General features: G+C 43.2%; 1 protein-coding gene and 1 long non-coding RNA gene across 5 annotated transcripts in view; both read left to right on the top strand.

Moving 5' to 3' along the window:
- The window catches only part of LOC309716656 (putative C-type lectin domain family 20 member A), a 35,453-nt gene extending 14,753 nt beyond the window's left edge, over positions 1-20,700 (top strand). Inside the window, exons 1-6 of one of the 4 annotated variants that reach the window (XM_082550593.1) lie at positions 16,118-16,285; positions 17,657-17,710; positions 18,675-19,034; positions 19,120-19,443; positions 19,514-19,611; positions 20,002-20,700. In XM_082550593.1, coding sequence (XP_082406719.1) covers positions 17,674-17,710; positions 18,675-19,034; positions 19,120-19,443; positions 19,514-19,611; positions 20,002-20,139 — 957 coding nt within the window. In that variant the 5' untranslated portion in view covers positions 16,118-16,285; positions 17,657-17,673 and the 3' untranslated portion in view covers positions 20,140-20,700. Of the gene's footprint in view, positions 1-16,117; positions 16,286-16,775; positions 17,711-18,674; positions 19,035-19,119; positions 19,444-19,513; positions 19,612-20,001 lie in introns of those variants that run through there. The other 3 variants (XM_082550594.1, XM_082550592.1, XM_082550595.1) reach the window with 3 other exon arrangements.
- On the top strand, positions 3,255-11,334 carry LOC309716671. Its single transcript, XR_014279498.1, has 3 exons — positions 3,255-3,399; positions 4,565-4,764; positions 11,131-11,334. It is a non-coding gene; the product is annotated as an uncharacterized lncRNA (long non-coding RNA).
- Positions 20,701-22,071: the final 1,371 nt, after the last annotated feature.

The raw sequence follows: 22,071 nt of genomic DNA, 5'->3' as shown, positions 1-22,071 counted from the left end.
CACATGTGTTAGACTGAACTATCATCTAAATATCATCTGTTTTTTAATAGTTATTCAACTGTATTCTAAGCACCAGCTGTCTGTTAGAATGTGATTTTTTTTCTCTCTCTGTTGGCAGAGGTATAAAAATGCGCAGGAAAATCTGACGTGCATGGCGAACTTCACCGACGATATTTAGGGAGGAATAAACACACATCAAACATAAATGAACCATTTGCCTGTCTCCATAATTGAGAGCATTTTCTCTTCTTATATCAACACTCTCTCTCTTTTGCTTTTTCGGTCATGTTATGTTTACCTGTCAAAGGCTTGTTACAAACTATGAAACACATTGTGCAGACTTCTGGATGTTAGAAGAAAACTAATACTGCTCATGAATGAGACTAAAGGCAGGAAGGTGTCCTTTAAAACTAAACATGTTAATAGGACCTCCCTGTTTATATCATAGTTTATGATATAGCACGTGTATTTCAGTAATAGCCTGCTGAGGCCACTATACGTGCTGGCCTCATATCAAATGTGAAGGCAGACTGAGTCTATGTTTGACGTTTGTTTATATCTAATCTTCCTTTTCAAACATTTAAACAGCAGCGAGTCTGCAGCTGAGGGAATACAAATTCAAATTGTCGGAACAGGTTTGCTCGTTTCTTGGATTCATTTGGTGATTTATTAAATGTATAACTGTTATTCTAATCTGCTGCTGAGTCTCTTACACTTTTCTTTATGCTGTATATTTTCACGTCTCTGGAATAGTTGGCAGTTAGATAGTCAGCTGGGAAACTCATGGAGCTGAGGATATCGTGGATATGCTGACCTCGCTGCGTGGTGTACAGAGCGAGGTCAGCATGATTAATATTCACAATAAAAATATTAGCCGAACATCATGAAGTCTGTATGTGTTTCATAGTGTCGAACAACCTTTGTACAGTTAAAGCCAGCAGTTACTACATGACGGAAACACCAACGTTATCTCTTTTATGTGTTTATACACAGGTCACGCTGATTACTGAACAAAAACCCAAAGATCAGATGTTAAACAGATTTGCTCTCTCTCCTCCTTAAACATTGTGGCATGAATAAGGCACGGCGGGACCACGGAGCGACGTTCAGAGCCAACTTTATTTGATTCACATCACACCACACCACCACCAACCCCTGAGTCCCCGTGTTTTAACACGGCGGGCGTGATTGCGGATGCCGTGCAGGTGCGTCCGCACGGCCCCGCAGACCACGCCCCACCACATACCCCCATCGCCCGATTGAGGCCGGGGAGTGATCCGGCCGAACCTACTCCCCCCCGCGAACTGGGGCGAGACTCGGCCCCTACACATCGGCGCCCCAGCCCCCGACCAAGCGACGGGGAAGCGTCCGTTCTGGTGGCCGCCCGCGCATCCAGCGGCAACGGCGAAGCTGGTCCGGAGGTCGGCCGCGTAGCAAGCGGACACGGCCCCACCGGCATGGCCGTGTGCTCCTGCACACAGGCGGCTGGGCAGACGTCAGGCGCGCAGAATCGACTGGTGGCAGCGAGGCTGGACTAGCCAGCCCGCCGATCCCCGGCCTAGCGGGGCTGTCCCGCTCCTCTGCCTCCAACTCCGGCTGCACAGGCTGCCCTGGAGCAGGGACCTCCGTCTCCCCGCACAGCTGCTCCGCCACCGCCTCCGCCACTCCCGTTTGGAGCGGCTCCCCGCACTGCGCCTCCGCCCCCAGCAGGCACCGCCCCTCGCCCCCCTCCGGGTGGAGCGACTCCTCTGCCTCCGGCAGGTGTAGACCCTCGCCCGCCTCGTCCTCGGCCTCCGATTGGAGCGGCTCCTCCACCGCTCCCGGCAGGAGCAGCCCTTCACCCGGCTGCTCCTCCTCCTCCGGCAGGCTCGGACCCCCGCGTGGCTCGTCCACCACCTCCGGCTGCCGAGGTGACCCACACGGCTCCTCCACTGTCCTCGAGACACACTTGTGGGGGTGGCGCCCAGGCCCAGAGCAGCGCTGCCAGCTCTGCCATCTTCCCCAGGTGGCGTTCGCTCTCCTGCCGCAGCTCCTCCTGTTGGCGACGCACCTCCGCCGCCTGCTTCCGCTGGGTGGCCGCTATTTCGGCCACCATCTCGGCCAGCTCTTTCCTTTCCTGGCTCTGGTAGGTACCCGCCATGCCGCCTCCTGGGTTTTGGCACCAATGTGGCATGAATAAGGCACGGCGGGACCACAGAGCGACGTTCAGAGCCAACTTTATTTGATTCACATCACACCACACCACCACCAACCCCTGAGTCCCCGTGTTTTAACACGGCGGGCGTGATTGCGGATGCCGTGCAGGTGCGTCCGCACGGCCCCGCAGACCACGCCCCACCACAACATGTTTTTAATGTTAGTTATAATTCAGAATTGGCGACTGAAACACGTAGGACACATAAGAACATCAGGAAATAAAACACCGATAAATATAACCTCAGTAAAAGAAGTCAGCGGGGGTTACTACAGCTGTGTACCGGGGCCTGCGCTTTGTCGGTGGGATTGCTTGCGAGGCGAGCGGGTCTATCCCACGCTTTGCCGTGAGACTGGGACGACATCTCCGAAATCATCGAAACACTTTTGCAAAGAGGCTGTATCTTGACAAACCGACCAGACACATGAAGATTAAACCACTACATTCTCGGCTAAAAAAATATTAAAACGGTATTTGGTGACACACAAACAGGGTTTTTCAAAGCTCAGTTCTGTTAGCTTCCACATGCCGGTTGTTGTGTGCAACAATGGCCACCAGGCCAAAGCAATGGTTTTGACTCGATCAGCGTTAACCCCGCCCCCTGAGTTTGATGGGTGAGGCTGACAGATAAAATTATTTCATGATGAGAGCCAGGCGCCAAGACTGCCAAAATGAAATAAATAAATATATCATTAAATAATTAATTAAATGTGTCAATAATTAATTAAATGTGTCAATAATTAATTAAATGTGTCAATAATTAATTAAAATGTGAAATACATAAATAATTAATTAAATATGTCAATAATTAATTAATTAAATGTGTCAATAATTAATTAAAATGTGAAATACATAAATAATTAATTAAATGTGTCAATAATTAATTAATTACATATATCATAACTATTTATTTAATTAATTAATTCCAATTTTAATTAATTATTGCCACATTTAATTAATTATTTAATGGTGTATTTAATTAATTCATTATGGCAGTCCTGGCGTTCCATAGGCTGCGAGTCCCTCACTAACATAAGGAAACACATTAGACATAAAAACACGTCATAAACATCAACCGTCACCTCTGTCCCGTTGTGTTGTTGTTATATTCATGGTGCTGGAAACCTTCCTCGGAGACGTGGGTCCACCACATCCCGGAGGTGCGCTGCTGGACTGAGATCAGGTGACTGTGGACCTTTCAACAGGTCAGTTTGCCCTCGTCTACCTGCCTGAATACACTGAGCTGCTGCCACGTGATTGGCTGGTTACATAATCAGGGCTCAACAGGTGTACCTAACAAAGTGTCCAGTGAGTGAATATATTGGATTTTAAATATATTTTATTTTGTTAATATATATATTTACCTTTTTAAATGTATTATTATTTAAATACATTTGAGATGTTAACATGTTTTGAAAGTAATTTTATGTATTACTCTAAGATAATTAGCAAATTAGTAAAATAGAGTTTATTACTGGGAAATCGAGGTGGATAATAAAGAAAAGAAGGGGCGTGTCCTGTCTGTTTTCACTGTATCACTTCGCACCAAATGCAAAGATGCTAAAAACACAATTTTTTTAAAAAAGATATCCTGATGTTACAACAAAACCGTGTCGGGCTGTGTCCTCAGTCTATAACAAGTTGAGCTTTTCTGCTCTTTCCAGAATTATAATAATTACAGCTTCACTCAAATATGGCTGAGGTGGTGAAGCAGCCCTGCAAACACACAAAACTCTGCTTCAGATTCAAATGAAGACACAAACCTGAGACCTGATGCAGCAGACGTGTTCAAGGTTTGATGCTGTGAGAAAAGCTTTAGTACACTCACAGACTAGAAGTGCAGAAGAAGGTCAGAGAGGATGAATGCACGAGCACAGCTTACAGGGTATCACCTCAGTCTGGTTTCATGGTTTCACACTTCATTCCCTCACCATGTGGTGGTTGATGGAGGTCAGTCTGAGGACTCTTTGCTTCTCAGATGAATTTGAATAAGGCAGATTTTTGCATAAAGAAAAGACTCCTGATATCTTTAACCAAATAAACCTTAATGAGCGCTTACCTTTCCTGATACTACATCTGGATTTACATAAATTACGATGACCTTCTGATAGAGGAGCAGATGTTTATTATCTGGACGGTTTTAACTGTTTCCAGTTCAGCAGACTGGATGCTTCTCTTCATGTCAGCCGTTTTCTACATTTTGTGGCTCTATGAAGACAAGCTCACTAGAAAGAGAAGTGAGATGAAACATTCACTGATTCAGTCATTTAGCATCTTCTTGTAGCCATGGAAACGATTGTTATTGTAGGACTCACTGGGTTCATCAGTTGCACAAAGCACAGAAACATGTGTCTCTCTTTCATATTGCAGCTGCTATCAGGCTCAGTACACAAACCTGAGCAACAGCATGAAGGTCGCCGCTCTGCTGGCATCAAACGCCTCTGATGAGGTCACCGTGCATGGAAATGGTTTGAACAGCAGCGGGTGTGGTCAGATGGCAGCAGTACCCAGCACAGACAATGGAGGTCGTGCTGGTCTGAAGCGAATCGTACCGATGGCGCAAACGTCAGGTAAATATGTGTGTTTTTGTCCTGTGTACTGTTTGTTTGTATACATGTCTTTCTTGCTGCTGTTACACCCAAATTTCCCCTTGTGGGACAATTAAAGGATTATTCTATTCTATTCTATTCTATTCTATTCTATTCTTTTCTAAATGGTTCAAACGGCTGTCGTGAAATCAATCCATGTAGAGCAGTGTCACAAACCATGGAAGCCCCAGAAAAGTGCAATGAAACGATGAGTTTATTAACAGCCCGGAGAAAACATCAACATATGTCTTCTGACCAAAATACATGTTGTGGACACTTATAAAGCAGTGGGGTACACGCCCCCCCCCCCCCCCCACGGCGTCAATGACAGATTAAAATAGGTTCCAGACATTAGTCACAGTTAATCGTACATCTTTAATAGCTATAACAGACATAGAACTTCTCTTTTCTATAACACCTTCCATACAAGGTAATAAACTTCAAGCCCTCAGGGTCTCTGAGGCTAATTATTGACTCTGATCATCTGTTACCAAGTAGAATAAAATATATTAAGACACCAAATGAGTTGAGGCCTCCGGCCGGACACATTCCTAGATTATATGTATTATATGTACTGTGAGCATGCATTGCAGTTATCCTTCTATGTTCTAGTTTCCCTCAGCATGGATCACCTGGACAGTCACGCCAGTGAAGCTTAAGACCCTCAATGAACCGAACATCAACTCAAAATAAGCACAGATAGGCAATGTGTATAAAATACTTCTAACCGTACCTGTAATAAAAGTTAACATAATGGAAGGATCCTCAAATGGACATCTTCAATAAACAGCTGTAATGCAGTATCAATACTGTGAGAAACATTATTAGATGAAATAATGCTGTAAAGAATGTTATTAATGCAGTTACAATGATGCAGATTATATGGCAGCAATAAAAGAATTTCTGTATCTCCACACGGCCCTTCATCACTCCGTCTGTGAGAGCGAGCACTGTGATGGTTTAGTCTGCACACTAGGACGGGATCAATGATTTATTCCCTGATTTTTTATTTTAGGTTACAAGCTGTAAAGATTCAGTGTTTGTCTGGATTTAAAATAATGTTACAGTCAAACAAAATGTTAGAGCTCTGGACAGAGTGCAGAACATGAATAATCAGTCTGTCTATGAGAGGTAACAGAGAACACGATAAACTATGTACTCGTGTTAAACTCGCGTTGATGATTGGGAGTCACTGGTCTTCATCCACTGACACCAAACACCAGTTCTGTATGGACCGCTAACCCTCACTGGTCTCATTGCTCTCCCGACTCTGTGATTAAACTCCAGGTCTGCTCTGCTCCCGTCTCTTCCAACAAAGGAACCTCTGGATTTATTTCTGGGAATAAACTGTTCAAATACTGTGCAATCATCATCTGTTTTTAGGTTTGGGTATACTTTAAATACGACAAAGCTGTGTTTCTGTGCTTTTTCCATGAACATTTGGACTCATGGTTGCTGCTTATTATCAACTAACTGTATTTTTTTTATCTCTTTCAGAAAAATCGAACCCATTAAAGCTGTAATTCTCGTGCTATCAGCTTAATGCATGATTAAAAAAGATATTTAGCAACAGTAACAGATTTCCCTTTTTTGGTTATCCGAGGGTTCGAGTAAAGAGGTGATCGTACACAAGTCCTCACTGTGTTTCTGTATGTAGCCGGTGTCCACACAAGAAAAGACCAGAGCCACAGAGGCTCCATGTAAACATATTACTCAGTTATATGTGAGGGGGCAACAAATCATTAACAAACTGGTTTAAATACATCATATAAAGTATAACTGTTTTCCTGATCTGACTGGAATTTGATGGAGAAAGTGCAGCTTCAGGTTGTTTAGTTCAAACTTAACTGTTAATAACTGAGTGAAACTGGATACATCCATGAGGCATTTTCTCTTATCTTCTTGCTGAATGATGACATATGGACCTTTGTTGAGTCCAAGCTTCAGATGAGTTCATTTTAAACATTTTGAACATTCTTCAGTCTCCCCAGCATTTTATTGCCAACTCATATACAGCTCCTCTTTAAGTTAAATAAATTCATCATTTATTGAAGCGGGGACAGGTTTCTGTTCAGCAGTCAGACCGACAGAGAGTCAGAGCTGCGTCGCATTTATTACAGTTTACACAATACAACACAACACCTCCCACCATAAAACCCCCCAATGGTTCTAAGACAAGGCACTGTGTGTGTGTGTCTATGTGTGTCTATGTGTGTGATGGGGGTGTGTTTGTGTGACCTCCTGCTCACCAAAAGGGTCATAAAAGCAGGAAGCTTACAACACAAGAAGCAGATCTGTCAGACAGGATGTATCTGCAATAAAACCTCCCCCAGCACAGAGAGGCTGAGGTGGTCAGGATCAAAGGAATGTCTTGATCCTGCTGCTTAAACTAAGACTTTACAAATTTAAGAAACACAATGACAACATTCAACAATTTGACTTAACAGTTTGATTTTAAATTTGACTGATTTATTTTAAGAGGCTGTGCACCACAGGCTTTTAAGGTGTGTCTGACAATCTGAGCTCTGATTTAACTGAAGAATCAAAGTAGAATAATCAAAATCATGAAATGTATTCAAATTAGTTTTATTGGCGCCCTGTTTGCCATCATAACCCGTAAGTTGTGAAAAAGTAGAGGCGTGTAAAGTTGCTCTTTTATTTAGTTCATAAAATAAGATGAAAATTACAAATTTCATGCATTGAGAAAAACAGCTGAAGAAGAAAAATCATAGTTATTAAAAAGAAAATCATTTGCACCTGTTTCCTGACACCACAGCAGGACCCTCAAAGCAGAGCGTCACCCTGCTCAGGAGAGTCGTGATTAGAGGTCCAGCAACACTAATCTACAGAGTAATTACTTTTCAAACATTACACATACATATACTCGATTACTAACCCTAATATACACAATAATTTAGGAGCTAGCTACTGATATTTGTCAGTCAGATAACTTCTAAAGATTAAAAGACGTAATCGATTTATCATTAAAACATCAGCCAGTAATAATGAATACACAGATGATGTCACTTCCTGGTGTGCAGACTAAACCGCCACAGTCTTCCTTCTCACAGTAAGCGGCTGTCTCCTCCTCTCTGTGGAAAACCTTCCCATCAGGCTGCGTCCTCCACCTCAGCTTCACCTCCTCAGTGACTCCTTGCTCCACCAGCTTCTCCCTCACCTGAAACACAGTTTGCACACATTATGACAGTGTGTAAAATCAACAAGTGTTTGAAACCTGATGAAGACACAGTGACTGATTTATAACCAGCACAATCACCGAGGAGTCTGAAAATACCAGGATCACTGAACTTTCATTCTTAAATTCTTGAATTCATGACAACACTGTTGTCATTGACTATTTTCTTTCTTGCTGACTGAGGACATGCAGACAAGAGGAAAATGCCACCAAATGATCCTCTGGTTTTTTAGTTTAAAGATGCAAGAGGCTGCAGTTTGGTGGGGCTCTGCTGCAGCTCTGCAGCAGGAACAGGGTGTCGTGTGTCCTCTGACCTGCTGCAGGATGGACTCTTGCACTGCGGGGTCGTTCAGGTCTGCAGAGCCCGCTCTCAGCTGAACCTTCACCCTGCGCTGCAACACTGGAGTTTGGACATCTGCAGAGAAACAACAAGCCGATCAGACCTGGAGGATCAGGCTCTGCAGTAACAGTGAGCACAGACTCACCCTGGTAGCAGAGGAAGGGGTGGGTATTATCGCATGGCTGGAAAAGCAACGATGATGATGATTGGTCCACCATCACACAGTCCCCATCTCCTGATTGCAAAGTCAGAGGCAGGAGCTGGACGTCGCTGCCATCGGACCACTCCCAGCTGTTGCTCAAACCAATCCAGGCATATGACAAAGAGGGAATCAGCCATCTATTTCCATTCACTGAATAACTATCATACATGTCTGACGCCAGCAGAGTCACGATCTCCGTGTTGTTCACCACACTGTTGACGGTGCTCAGGTCTGTGTACCTCTCCCTGCAGTAGGACCGAGCGCCATGAAAGCTCCTCGAGTCCTGCACCAGGATGTAACGGCCAGCATCACCTGGAAGAGAAACGAGCAGACAGAGTCAGAGCACAGGCTGGAAATGTTCACCAACAACATTCGCCTTTTTTAAACTACAAACTGATATTTTTAAGAAATGCTGATCATGATATCTTTTCTTCGACTAAATGTGTTTTAGTTGTACATAATAATATAAATATATAAATATATCTATCTATCTGAGAGACTATTGTTCCTTCGTCGTGGTGCTTTTAGGTGCCGATGCCACTCACCGCTGTAACAGATGAAGTGCTTCTCTTCTGAACAGTCTCTGGTCGACCAGAATCCCAATGCAGATACCGTCACACACTTCCCCACACCAGGCTCGCCTGTGCCCCAGTTTGTGAAGGTTGATTTACCTGTTCCAGTATAAGACCACTTCCAGACCCTGAAGAGTCCGATCCAGAATTTTTGACTCCCCACCAGCCGTTGAGCCGCCATAGTTTCGTCTTTGCTGGTGAAGGTGGCGAGATCGGTGTACTTCTCTCTGCAGTAAAGCTGAGCTTCGGTCCAGGTCTTTGACTGAGTGACGAAGTGGAACTGTCTGTCGCACTGACCAGACTGAAACTGGCAAACGACCACATAACCTGAGAGACGACACAAGAGACAGCCCTGACTGCAAAAACACACGCCACCCAAAACGTCACCGATTATTCTGTGCCAGGAAAACTTCCGTTTATCGCTTTGACTCAACAAACTCTGCTCGTCTCCACTGATAACTGTGAATCGTTTTGATTTATTAACATCTGAAAAACCAAAGTGGTCCACAGGCGATCAACCACACAAAGTTTGATATTTTTGGCAATTAATTATTTTATGTCTGTTCAGGTATTCCACTCTTCTGCAGTCGAATAAAGAAGTCGTGAAAATAAAATTTCTCCAGATCAAAGTAAAATTAGCTCCAGTATACCTTCCTGGTTATACTGGAGGGAGTTTTTTCTTCCCACTGTCACCAAAGCGCTTGCTCACAGGGATCATCTGATTGTTGGGGTTTCTCTGTGTTACTGTAGAGTCTTTAACCAACTGTTGCTGTGATGTGGTGCTGTATAAATAAAACTGAACTGAACATTAGCTGCAGTTCCAGCAACAGAGTAAACCTCAAAACATTTATGCAATTTCTGCATCACTAACTGAATCTATATAAATTCCAGTGGCAATACAACACCAGCTGTTTGTGATGGCATAACGTCACAGCTTCATTCAGTCATGTTGGTGAGATACACTGAAATCAGGCTGTAAATAAAAGAATCAGTAAAACGTGGCACTTTACACAGACGCCACACATAACCTGCTCCAGACCAAGTTATGTGTTTATCATCAGTTGCTATGGTGATCTAGCAGGTGAAAAGATGAAAACAAGAAACTGACTTTAAGCTTGATAATCACACTCTCACCTCGTAGCACACAGTTTCAGTTTATTGTGGTTTGAGGCCGACAGGTCGCCACATATCCTTGTAACTAAATGTGTGAGAGTGAGACATGTTTGCTGACCTGAGAGCAGCAGGAGGAGCGCTTCACCACACTTCATGACGGACAGCTCGGAGACTGTAAGCACTTCTTCTGCAACCATTTCATCATGGACACAAAACGTCATCAGCATAGAGGGACACTTCTTTATTGTTACTGAGTTATTTCTCACTGTAAACTGTCAGCGTGTTCCTTTGTGGGAGTCTGAAGACATTATTTTCATGTGTTTAGCATCACATTCCTGTGATACAGGAAGGAGGATAATCACAGGCCTTAAATCAACCCTGGCATTACTCCTGTTTGTTCTCCAAATTGGGACGATTAATGATAGATGGGACCTTCTAGTCTACAGTTCCACAGTGACACTGACCTATCCCACCGGCTGACAGCAACAGCTCTGTCATGAACTTGAAACAGTGTTAAATTCCTGTTAAATCACTCAAACCAGACTTGAAGAACCAATGTGGCCCAATGAAGCCAATGTACAGATATTACAGACTGAATGATTCTTCCATCAACATGAATTATTACTCATCACTTCACATGAATATGAGACAAAAGAGAATCTCAGAACGTACCTGCAGTGAGGAGATGGGGTCAGCGTGTTTGTCCACGAGACACCCAGACTGTCCCTCTAAATATACATCTGTCCCTCCCTCCTCTTCCTCCTCTCTCAGAAAGTCATCAATAACTATGTAAAAACCCGGCACATGTTCTTAGACATATAGAAGTGTTCATTAAAGTCTATTTGGTTAAAAGATTTATGGAGTCGTTTCTGAATGCAAAAACAGGCATATAAATCTGAAGTTGACTTATTCACACTCATTTCAGATGCAAACGACTCGCCGATCAGAACAGGCTGTGACTGAGGTCAAAGGTGTGAAGCTGTTAAATCAAAGAGATGGAAGATAGAAACTGTGAGCAGGACGTTGGGTCAGTTGATTTATTTTACTTCTCTCTTCAGTTTTACTCCATTAAAATGAAGTTGTATTAAAAGCTTTTGAATCTTATCATCATTTGTCAGTACAGACGGAAATCTTGGCATCTTCATTTGAATCTAAAGCAGAAGCATTTCGCGTGTTTGCATGGATACAGCACAGTCTCTCTGCCTCACCACTTTGTGGTTATTTGAGTAAAGCTGTAATTATATTATAACTCTGATAAAAGAGTGTTCAGATTCAACTCTTCATCTAAAATGATCTGTGCTGACCGACTGAAGACACGTTTTACATCTAACTTCTAATTGTACTGATTTGGCAGTTTTTATATTACAAATATTTAATATTAAGAATTTATTTTTTTCCTGCTTCTTGATTGTTACAATTCTCTGTAGTAATCATCACGTTGGCATCTTTTGTTTCAGTCAGGTTTCAGAGCTCATCACAGCACAGAAACAGCTTTAGTGAAGGTTACAAATGATCTTCTTATGGCCTCTGACAGTGGACTCATCTCTGTGCTTGTCCTGCTAGACCTCAGTGCAGCGTTCGATACTGTCGACCATAATATCCTATTAGAGCGATTAGAGCAGCTGTAGGTATTACAGGTACTGCACTGCAGTGGTTTGTATCATATCTTGTTTGTTTTTTTGTTTTTTGTTTACAAATTTCAACTGTAGTACATTCCAGTACATTATCGATCACCATCGTCATCTTATCCACCACATTGAATTTCAAGATTTGTCCACATACAAGGCCACTCCTCCTCCTCCTTTGTTTCGCCTGGTTATAAATGTGAATTCATAACCCTCCAGTTCAAAGTCTGTTCCTTTTTCCATATTGATCCAAGTTTCTGATAAGGCAATGACACTAAATGGATGTGAAAACTGGTTAAGATATTCTTTGATATGATTAAAATTAGCATAGAGACTTCTACAGTTAAAGTGGATAATTGATCGTTTATTCTCAGTTTGAATCCTCTGATTGTAGTCTTCATTTGTATAGTAACAGCAGCTGTTATTGATAGATGAGAAGAAGTTGTTGTCTGGGTCTGTGTATTGTGATCCATAAAGTTAAATGTTTTCAGTTCCATTTGATCATATTCTGCAACTGTCTGACTGATGCAGCTGTTTCTTCCAGATGTATCTGAGTTCTTCCTTCCAGTGTGTGTCATAAGTGAGTGTGTGGTTGTCTGTTACCTTGTTTGTCATCCAGATCGTGTTGCTCACTGATATTTTTCGAGATCTGCCATGTTTTTTTTGCCTGTCCCAGATCTTTAGCCATCAGAATTGTTGTCTGAAGGCCAAGAAAGATGCCAAGCGGATTTACTTTACCAGGTGGATCATCATGGCCTTGCCATATTGGTCCATTTGATTGACCTTTATTATAATTATGAATTTATTTTATTTTCAGTTGCTACAAACGGGACAGACATGACTGGGGGATAGGACAGGGAGAAAGAATGAAAGAAAGAGAGGGAGAGAAAGAAAAACAGAGGAGGGGAGAAGAGACGGTGAGAAGGGGGGAAGAAAAAAACAGAAAAGCAAACAAAACACCTGGATCACCTGTATGGAGAAAAAAACCAGAAGAGAAAACAAACAACAAAGAGCAACATAATAAAAACAACACCATCACAATAAAGTAGCTAACAGTAGATAACAGTAGATACTTTTTTAATTTCACCTGTTGAGAAAGAAAAAAGAAAGCAAGCAGAAGAGAACAAGAGTAATAGAATAAACAACATCACAATGATATATGGGAATATGACAGTAAATACTAAATGTTAAACATTATTGTGCAGCACATAAGATCAACAGAACACAGTGTGCTTTGAGGTAGGAGCCAAAAAGGGTGTAGTTTGTGGGTGTGATCACCCGTGTGTACACCTGTGAGCATGGACGCGCTTGTTTTTTAAAAGGTTCCTTCATGTAATAATCTGCTAGAGGGTGTGGGGGGGCCACAGCCCCGTCCTCCAGGGTGTGAAGCAGGTGTGGAGGAGATCAAAACTCCAGACATCCAGAGGCCCCCAGAACACAAGAGACCAAGGAAGACCAACAGAGGGGCAGCCGCGCCACTGTCCCAGAAAGAGCTGAGGAGAGTCCCAGATGAGGGCTCACTCAGCAGCCGCGGAGCAGAAGCCAGGGGGAGTTGCAGTGACGCGCCCGTGAGCTCCGCCGGCAGCCAGCCGTGCCTGAGTGACCGAGCCCCAGGCCGAGAGGCCGGGGGCACCCCACCTCCGAAGTGGCCCGAGCGAGCCCCAGGCTCCAGGCCCCGATAAGCGGCCGCCAAGGAGTGAGCCGGTGTGTACCTGGACGCCCATCCCCGGACACAAAGAACCACCAACGCACCGATGTCTGAGGGAGTCCGCCACTGGCAGGGGAAGTGGTGGTAGGGGGAGATAGGCCTCCAAACCTTGGAGGGCCTGAGATGTCCCCAGAGAGGTGGCGTCTGATACCCAACCTGACATATAGACACAGACATACAGGCACACACAGATACAAACATCCATTCCCACCCTCATACTCTCATATGCACTTACTCCACACTCAACCAACGTGGAGACAGACATAAAGAGACGCTGTACACACGATCACACTCCCCAAGCGTACTCTACGAACCGGGTCTAGGTACCCTTGCCCCTGGAGGGGGGAACTGCACCCAGACCCAGGTGGTGTTACCCTTTTTCCTGCGGTGGGGAGAGGCAGACCGCCCCGACTCCGCAGCAGCAGGGAGGCCCCACACTCCAGACCGCAGTCGGACGGCCAACTCCTCCTCCGCCATGTTTTTAATGGTCAGAACTTTGGCTTCCTCTGGTGATCCGTTTAGTTTAATGAATATTTTACAGTTTGTCGTCCAAGTGCTTTGAAATGTTCCCAGCTTCTTAAGGTGTGGTGCTTTTGTGGCTATTTCAGCATTGTGTTTGGTTAGATGTTCATTGATAAAGACATTAGATCCTTTTAATTTTCTTCCTTGTTTCAGCAGCGTGTTCTTGTGCTTTCAATTTACAAATCTTAATATAATAGCCAGTTTGTTGCCCTTCCTCCTGGGAAGAGGGTGGCATGGTTCAAGGAAGTCCAAAAAACTCCCTGAAAAGCCTTCAGCTGATCCAAAATGCTGCAGCAAGAGTCCTGACAGGGACTAGAAAGAGAGCAGATTTCTCCTGTTTTGGCTTCCTGTTAAATCCAGAATTCAAAATCCTGCTCCTCACATACAAGGTCTTAAATAATCAGGCCCCATCTTATCTTAATGACCTTGTAGTACCATATCACCCTATTAGAGCACTTCGCTCTCGCTCTGCAAATCAAATCAAATCAAATCAAATCAAATCAAAATTTATTTATATAGCACATATTAAAAACAACAGTGTTGACCATAGTGCTTCACAGTCAATAAAAACACGAGACAGTTAAAACAAACAATAGAAGAGGACAACAAACAATAGGTAACAACGCAACAAGCTAAAACAGCCAACTAGACAGAATCAAAAGCCAAAGTAAAAAAATAAGTTTTAAGACGTAATTTAAAAGACTGGATAGACTCGGCAGTGCGAATATGAACGGGGAGGTTATTCCAGAGTCTGGGTGCCACGGATGCAAAGGCCCGGTCGCCTCTCGACTTCATTCGAGTCCTAGGTTGTGCTAGGAGCCTATGGTTGGATGATCTAAGTGCCCTGTTGGGATTGTATGAATGGAGTAAATCAGAAAGATAACTGGGCGCTAAATTATTCAAAATATTAAAAGTGAACAAAAGAATTTTAAAATCTATACGATATTTAACAGGGAGCCAATGTAATTTGGCTAAAATTGGAGTTATGTGTTCATGAATTCTCGTACCTCTGCAGGCCTACTTGTTGTTCCTAGAGTATTTAAAAGTAGAATGGGAGGCAGAGCCTTCAGTTTTCAGGCCCCTCTTCTGTGGAACCAGCTTCCAGTTTGGATTCAGGAGACAGACACTATCTCTACTTTCAAGATTAGGCTTCAAACTTTCCTTTTTGCTAAAGCATATAGTTAGGGCTGGACCAGGTGACCCTGAATCCTCCCTTAGTTATGCTGCAATAGACGTAGGCTGCCGGGGATTCCCATGATGCATTGAGTTTTTCCTTTCCAGTCACCTTTCTCACTCACTATGTGTTAACAGACCTCTCTGCACTGAATTATATCTGTTATTAATCTCTGTCTCTCTTCCACAGCATGTCTTTATCCTGTCTTCCTTCTCTCACCCCAACCAATCACAGCAGATGGCCCCGCCCCTCCCTGAGCCTGGTTCTGCCGGAGGTTTCTTCCTGTTAAAAGGGAGTTTTTCCTTCCCAAAATTGAGTCTGTGTGTGAGCGTCCTGAGTGATGAGGGTTACCCAGACCATGGCTCTGATTTGTGGGTGGGTGGTCAGGGTGGGGTGTGGGGGGAGGTGTGTGGGACCTGATTGAGCTGGGGTGCTGACCAGAGGGCAGCGGGTCAAAGAATTGGTGGGCAGGATGTGAGGGGTCACCTGTGATCAGTTTCTGGAAATATTCATTTGATTTATTAGGCTGTAGATTAGTAAGCATGTCCTGAAAGTCGTCCATGGCTATCTTTATTATACTGACTCTGCGTCTGACACTAACCACAACACAGGGTTTGGGACAGTTAGGTTCAGGGTCATCAGTGATGATGACCTCACAGGGTTAAAAAGCCCATCTCAACAGAGAAAGTTGATAACCGCTGTCTTTATTATCTCTTTAAGACTTTGTTGAGGCAGCTGACTCAAAGAAAGTCTGGCTGTGTTGAACTTTGTAGTATACAGTCTACAGACAAGATTAAATACTTATACGGCTTCCTTATTCTGCCTCCAAATTACTTGCCAAGTGTAAAAAATCTTGTATTTTCACTCTGGAAGTGAGCAACATCATGTGACCTTGGAAGGGGCGGGGCTACATGCATTTACACAGAAGCGTGGAGCGAGGAAGAGCCTGTTTCACCTGTGAGCTCAGTAAAAGGAAAGGATGAGTTTGGGCCCAGCAGCAGAAAAATTCCACTGAGTGAGCAGGAGTGTAATCATCATCGTCATATCCAAGGTGGAGCACCCACCCCCCTCCATCCATCCTCCGTTTACACTGCCCCTGCATCATGAGCACTGAGACACTACAGTGAATAAAGTTAAGGTGGACTCCCCATGTTACTTCCCTTCTTTTCATGCCAAATCTGTTGAGGGGCGCCTTAATTTAACTATCTATATTAAATTTTGTGTAACAAACTGGGATATTTAGAATAAAGCTATATATCGGAGCTACTTTATTATATTTTGTAACTTTGTAGCATATTATATTTTATTTATTGATTGTATTGGAGGAACTGTGACCACATTATTTCCTCTGGTATTAATAAAGCATTTTGATTCTGCTACCTCTGCAGCTCATTAGCTGCGCTCATTTAACCTGACTGAGCGTGACCAGTAGAAATAAAGGATCGAACTCAGTAATTCCTGGAAACCAGATCTTTGTTCAGCGTCAGCAAACCAGCAGCTTAGCCTGTAGCTGATGACTAAAAGGACCCACGGTGCTCAAACTGCACCTTTTTCATGATCCAGGGCAGGTCTGGCTTCTTCTTTCAGTGAAATTTAGTGGTGACTTTAAAATCAGTGCATTTTATTTGTCTGTGACTGAGCCTCCATCTTTGGGAGTGGTGCTGTGTGAGACTCTCAAAGCACGTTTTGCACTTTTAGAGGAGATGCACTAAAACTGTAACATCATTAAAAAGACGCTGAAGCCAAACAAACAAAGAACAAAATAAAAACTGTTTGTTCTCTATGATTGGAACTGACATGTGAAATGTGTCGGGTTGTGTCGTCATCATCACTGATTTGTTTGGAGGAGTTGAGCTTGAACGCTCTTTTCTCCCAATTCTAATAATGACAACATTATTCAAATAAGACTGAAGTGGTCGGGCAGACGTCAGTCTGTTTGCATCTGTAATAACTTTGAATAAGTCATCTTCAGTTAAACGACTCTGAGCATCTTTAATCAAATGCACTTTAATGAACACTGGGCTGCTTTCTAAAAAACCACTTTTACAAAGTCTCTGATGGATGTGGGAGGAGGAGCGAGGATGACATTTATATCAGATGAAGAGTTCTGACTGTGTCACAGCTGCACAGACGTCTCATCGTGTCGGGTATGTTCTGCATATGTTTGGTTTATTTGATAATCTCACACATTCATTGTCTGGTATTCTAATAAACAAAATGATGATAATTGAAGGAAGACAACATTTTTAAAGTTGAACGTTTCAAATGTTGAATATGTTTGATAGTTTTGTTTGAATGATTAGATTAGATAGAAATGGAGTGAATGACAGAGACAGCTGCCTCTTTGTTGATGCTGCTTTAAGTGTTATGATTAATAATGAACGAGCAGCTGCAGATGAGATTCATGAGGACGTCTTCACAGTTTTTCAGCTCTCAGTCATGAAGAGGTGTGGACTGATCCTGCTGCTGCTCTCAGGTCTGTGAACTCATCTCAGTCGCCTCATTTATAGTTTGAATAAAACTTTTGATGTCAGAAAATCAAAGAAAGCACAAAGTGAACTGCTCCATAGGGATTATTTTAAAGGTGTCTGTAAACGAGCTTCAAGCAGTCACAGAAACACTCGTACAATCTCCAAAGACCTTTGTCATGTCAACTAAACTTCTAAAGGTTTCTTTGGGTCCAGTTAGAAGTTTGATTGACAGTTTAATGGTCGGCAGTTTGTAAGAGTTTGTATAAAGTGAAGTAAAAGACTAAAGAAAGAAAGGAGGGAAGAGTCAGTGCATGAACGTGGCTGTTTGTGTGCACTGCTGAGAAAAACACGTCTTGATTTTATTTTCTGTGTAGAAATCTGACTGAAAACCTGAAACGCTGCAAACCCGTCAGCTCGCTGAAAAAGATCCTGACTGCTTTTACCACGTCCGTGTGCACGTTAGAGCAGGGCGATATGACCAAAAATATTTATCACGATATTTCATTTTCTTATTGTTGCCTAACATTGTACCGGTATTACCGTGAACGGTATAATATGGCCCAGCCCTAGTGCACGTGTTGTTCAGCTTTGAGCCTCGACCACTAACACGTCGTTTTCCTTCATTGTGCACACTGAAGAGGAAAAATCGTCCAAATGCATGTGCAATAAGGCCAGAGTGAAAAACAAACTTAGCACTGTTAAAGCAGCTTTTTAAGCTGATGTGAGAGTTTCGCCCTGGAGCAGGAAACCAGTGTGTAGGTGTCCACAGGCACCGTAAAACAGCTTTTAACCAGTACACGAGTTACACATCCTTTGAAGGACACATATATTAACATATATTCACGTCTTTAAAGATGTCAACAAAAAGTTTGCGTTGTGGTAGCATGTAAAGAATTTATTCTCCTGATGACTAAAATAGTCGAGCTGAGGTGAGTCTGTGACCGCGCTGACTGACTCGTGTCCTCTCAGGTTACGTGATGGTCTGCCATCTTCAGTCTGATCAGTTAGTCAGACAGCTCCACCTGGTTGACCTGCAGAAGTCCTGGAACGATGCTCAGCAATACTGCAGAGATGAGTACATTGACCTCGCCATCGTTAACAGCTCAGCTCTCATCCAGGAAGCCCAGAAAAGGGCGGGGAGCACCGAGGTGTGGATTGGACTCTCCACGAGCGGCTGGAAATGGTCTCAAACTGGTCCAGTTCAGTCATCCTGGTTTAACATGTGGTCACCGGGACAGCCAGGGACCAATAACTGTGTTACAATATCTAGTGATGGATCATGGTCCACAAGACGGTGCTCAGCTCCTTATGACTTTGTCTGCTATGACGGTGAGTGTTTCAGACTTTGGTACCAGGGTTTGACAAACTGAACATTTTAGCTGCAGGTTTGAATCCGTCTGATCTTTTGTTTCAGCTGCGACTAACAAACACATCCTGGTGAAGAACTCAATGAACCGGTCTGATGCTCAGTCTTACTGCAGACAGAACTACACAGACCTGAGCACCATCACCAACACGCAGGACAACAGCCAGGTCGCTTCTATGTTGTCAGATACTGCTGGTGCCTGGATTGGACTGTACAGAAACTGGATGTGGTCAAACTCGAGCACAGCCTCCAACCTGCCGTGGGGGCCCGGGCAGCCTGATAACAGCGTAAACTGTGCCACAATAGTCGGATCAACAGGCTCCTTCAACAGTCATAACTGTAGTGACCAACGCCCCTTCCTCTGCTCCAGAGGTGAGTCTGTCCTCTGTGTTTCTGCACAGTCTGGTCCTCCTGGGCTCATCGGGCTTTTCTTTCTCTGCAGATGTCAAACCTTCAGCCTCGAGATCAGTGAAGGTTCAGCTGAGGGCGGGATCTGCAGACCTGAACGACCCCACAGTGCAAGAATCCATCCTGCAGCAGGTCAGAGGTCACACGGGCCCCGATACAAGGAACAGACCGCTATAACTACTGTGAAATGATAGAGAGCAGTGAGTCTGTGCAGGTTCAGGGACACGTGACAGCACACAGCTGCAGAGATACGGGGCTCGTTTAATGCAATCCCATCCATTTGTATTATTTAACCTTTTTAACTGGTAACTTGAAGAAGTCACTTAATTTCAGATTACTGTGAGGAGACGACGTGAACCAATGACAGGCAATGAGGCCTAATTCCAGACTTCAGTTTCATCCCCAGCCAGTTCATTTAGTTCATTTCCCCCAGAAACAGCACCAACAACGTTTTCTGCTCACTACAGAAACAACGGCTGATTAATGAGGAGCTTCTGTTAATGTGTGAAAACTGTGTTTCAGGTGAGGGAGAAGCTGGTGGAGCAAGGAGTCACTGAGGAGGTGAAGCTGAGGTGGAGGACGCAGCCTGATGGGAAGGTTTTCCACAGAGAGGAGGAGACAGCCGCTTACAGTGAGAAGGAAGACTGTGGGTCGGTTTAGTCTGAACGTTATTGGCTGATGTTCCTCAGATGATCTGCTGTGTAATTCAACTTATTTCCATCTCTGTACTCTGACTGCTGGACTGTAACAGCGTAGCTTTGCATGACTGACAGTTGGAAATCATCCTTCTTTATCCTAAGCTCAGATCAGAGTGTCTGATGAGCTGTTTTATGCCTCTTTGTTTCTTCTGATTGGTGAAGCTAAAGTTTGCAGGTGAGCGGGTGGGCGGACCTTCTGTGTCTCAGATATAAATGTTCATGATATCCTGTCTCTACATATGAAAGTTCAAGAGGAGAAAAAGGTGAAACTGAGTGTTCAGAGCAGCCTGATGTCTGAGCTTTTTGACTTCATACTTTATAGTTCAAATGAGCACCCAGCAATATAACAGTAGATATGCCATATATGTCAGTGAATCGCGCATTTATGCTCTCTATTATCATATTAAATATACATTTTTCTGTCTCAGAAATGTCTCTGCTGCTGTTTGATTCTGTAAACTACAGTCATGGCTCTGCATCCATCTTCATTGTAAACTCTATTCAATAAAGTCTATTGATATTTTATTGTCCTGTCAGAACTTTCAGTTGCTTCATTTTTATGCTCTTATTTTGAATTTGATGCAGTAACACACATCATAAAGGCTGAGACAACATGAAGTTTAATGCTAAACAATAAGAGTCTCACATACAGTGAAGCTGATTGGCGGGACAGCAGTCACATGACTGGCTATGAAATCCCAGACAGACAATCCAACAGTTTGTGAAACATCTGAATGTAAAATGCTGAAAACTTCTGCTGCTCATCTGTTCACAGAAAAATCTGTGAAAGCGACGAGACGGCTGTGTGACGGTGATTTTCAAAATAAATTCAGATCAAATATTTTCTGTTTTAAAACACAAAGTGTTTCACAGTCTGATAAAACTCCACATTAAGACCAGAGTACCTGTCCACACAGCGGTGCATTCACTGCTGCACACACACACACGCACACACACACACACACACACACACACACACACACACACACACACACACACACACACATTAGAGGAACAAAAGCCAAAAACAACAGGAAACAGATTAAAGCTCATCTATAAAATGAGTTTCCAGCAGTCGCTGCCCTGACATGGACGTGGCTGATGTGTTTACAGATTCTGCACTGTAAAAAATGGCAGTGACATATAAACCATGTAAAATCCCTACAGAAATGTATAGTAAACCCCAAAACATATTTTTCCTGTTTCAATTCAATTCAATTTTATTCATATAGCGCCAAATCACAACATAAGTCGCCTCAAGGCGCTTCATAGATACAGAGAAAAACCCAACAATCATATGACCCCCTATGAGCAGCACTTTGGCAACAGTGGGAAGGAAAAACTCCCTTTTAACAGGAAGAAACCTCCGGCAGAACCAGGCTCAGGGAGGGGCGGGGCCATCTGCTGTGATTGGTTGGGGTGAGAGAAGGAAGACAGGATAAAGACATGCTGTGGAAGAGAGACAGAGGTTAATAACAGATATGATTCAATGCAGAGAGGTCTGTCTCAATCACAGTGAATTTTTGTAAACTATTAAACAGAATGTTTTTGTTACATTTACAACATCAATGTGTGATTATAATCAAATTTATTTGTTAAAACTACAAATATTGGGAACAAAAACAGTGAAATACTTTAATATTCTAACAAAACAATTATGTTAATTTGACATGCAAATATTGTAAAAACTATAGTTTTAGTCAGTTGTTTTTAAAATACACGAATTATATGTAAGTCACTTTACAAGTTTATACCGTAGGCCTGTAACGGACCTACTTTAAACATGATTCATGAAATTATGCAAATTCAGGTATACGGCTAATAAAAATGTATTCACAGAAAATGCCATTGTGAACTTGAGAGGTTACTTCTCTATTTTTATGCTATACAAAAA

The sequence above is a fragment of the Aulonocara stuartgranti genome, assembly GCF_965226115.1.
Source record: "Aulonocara stuartgranti genome assembly, chromosome: 11".
Lineage (NCBI taxonomy): Eukaryota > Metazoa > Chordata > Actinopteri > Cichliformes > Cichlidae > Aulonocara > Aulonocara stuartgranti.
Note: the sequence above shows the minus strand (reverse complement) of the source record. Positions and strands in the feature narration are given on the sequence as shown.